General features: G+C 51.3%; 1 protein-coding gene across 1 annotated transcript in view; it reads left to right on the top strand.

Annotated features, from left to right (window-relative positions):
- Positions 1–309: 309 nt before the first annotated feature.
- Positions 310–1,358, top strand: part of LOC107300770 (RING finger protein 121-like) — a gene marked incomplete at its 3' end in the record, with an annotated part of 5,994 nt that continues 4,945 nt past the window's right edge. Inside the window, exon 1 of the mRNA XM_015830062.1 lies at positions 310–450. Within this exon, the coding sequence (XP_015685548.1) occupies positions 325–450 (126 nt within the window). The remainder of the gene's footprint in view (positions 451–1,358) is intronic.

The following is a 1,358-nucleotide window of genomic DNA, read 5'->3' as shown; positions in this document are numbered from 1 at the left end:
TTTTTTTTTTCCTTTTTTCTTTTTTTCTTTTTTTCTTCCTTCCTTCCTTCTTTCTCTTTGTTTCTTTCTTTCTCTTCCTTCTTTTCTTTTTCTTTCTTTCGTCCTTTCTTTTTTCTCTCTTTCTCTTTCTCTGTCTCTCTTTTTCTCCTTCTCTCTCTCTCTCTCACTCTCTCTCTCTCTCAACCGCCCTTCTCCCTCAGAGAGGGACTCTGGGTGGTGGGCAATATAATCAACCTGTTAAACAGTGTATCTGAACAGCTGCCAGGGCCAGTTGTGCAAGAGGCTGACCTGTCCGGCTCTCCTTGCAGGGTCGAGCATGCCCGGATGCACGCCAAGCACCGGGGCCACGAGGCCATGCACGCCGAGATGGTCCTCATCTTGATTGCCACGTTGGTCGTCGCCCAGCTGCTCCTGGTACAGTGGAAACAGAGGCACCCTCGCTCCTACAACGTAAGGCAGCTCCTCCCGCCTTCCAGTCAAGGAGAAGCTCTGTGGCTCAGGGTGGAAACGAGGGGCCCTGGGGGCTCTCAGGGAGCTGGGGGGTTTCCTTGCAGACGTTTCATGACCCAACTAGGGAACCTCATCAGTGCTAGAAGGGAGGAGGGAGGGAGGGAGGGAGGGAGGGAGGGAGGGAGGAAGGAAGGAAGAAGGAAGGAAGGAAGGAAGGAAGGAAGGAAGGAAGGAAGGAAAGACTGTGGGGTCCTTCTTGCAGACATTTCATGACCCAACTAGGGAACCTCATCAGTGCTAGAAGGGAGGAGGAGGAGGAGGAGGAGGAGGAGGAGGAGAAGAAGAAGGAAGGACTGTGGGGGTCCCTGGTGCCCTCTGAGCTGGGCGGTTTTCTTGCAGACGTTTCATGACCCAACTAGGTGACGTCATCAGTGCTAGAAGGGAGAAGGAGGAAGAGGAGAAGGAGAAGGAAGGACTGTGGAGAGCTGGGTGGTTTTCTTGCAGACGTTTCATGACCCAACTAGGGAACACCATCAGTGTTAGAAGGGAGGAGGAGGAGGAAGAAGAGGAGGAGGAAGAAGAGGAGGAGGAGGACTGTCGGGTCCTTGGTGCTCTCTGAGCTGGGTGGTTTTCTTGCAGACGTTTCATGACCCAACTAAGTAACATCATCAGTGCTAGAAGGGAGAAGGAGGAGGAAGGAAGGAAGGAAGGGAAAGAAAGAAAGAAGAAAAGAAAGAAAGAAAGAAAGAAAGAAAGAAAGAAAGAAAGAAAGAAAGAAAGAAAGAAAGAAAGAAAGACTGTGGGGTCCTTGGTGCTCTCTGAGCTGGGTGGTTTTCTTGCAGACGTTTCATGACCCAGCTAGGGAACATCATCAGTGCTAAATGGGAGGGGGAGTGTCTCTGCAAGCA

Source organism: Protobothrops mucrosquamatus, unplaced genomic scaffold, assembly GCF_001527695.2.
Source record: "Protobothrops mucrosquamatus isolate PMUCROS unplaced genomic scaffold, P.Mucros_1.0 scaffold8385, whole genome shotgun sequence".
Lineage (NCBI taxonomy): Eukaryota > Metazoa > Chordata > Lepidosauria > Squamata > Viperidae > Protobothrops > Protobothrops mucrosquamatus.
The sequence above is the reverse complement of the archived record's forward strand: the minus strand, read 5'-3'. Positions and strand labels throughout refer to the sequence as shown.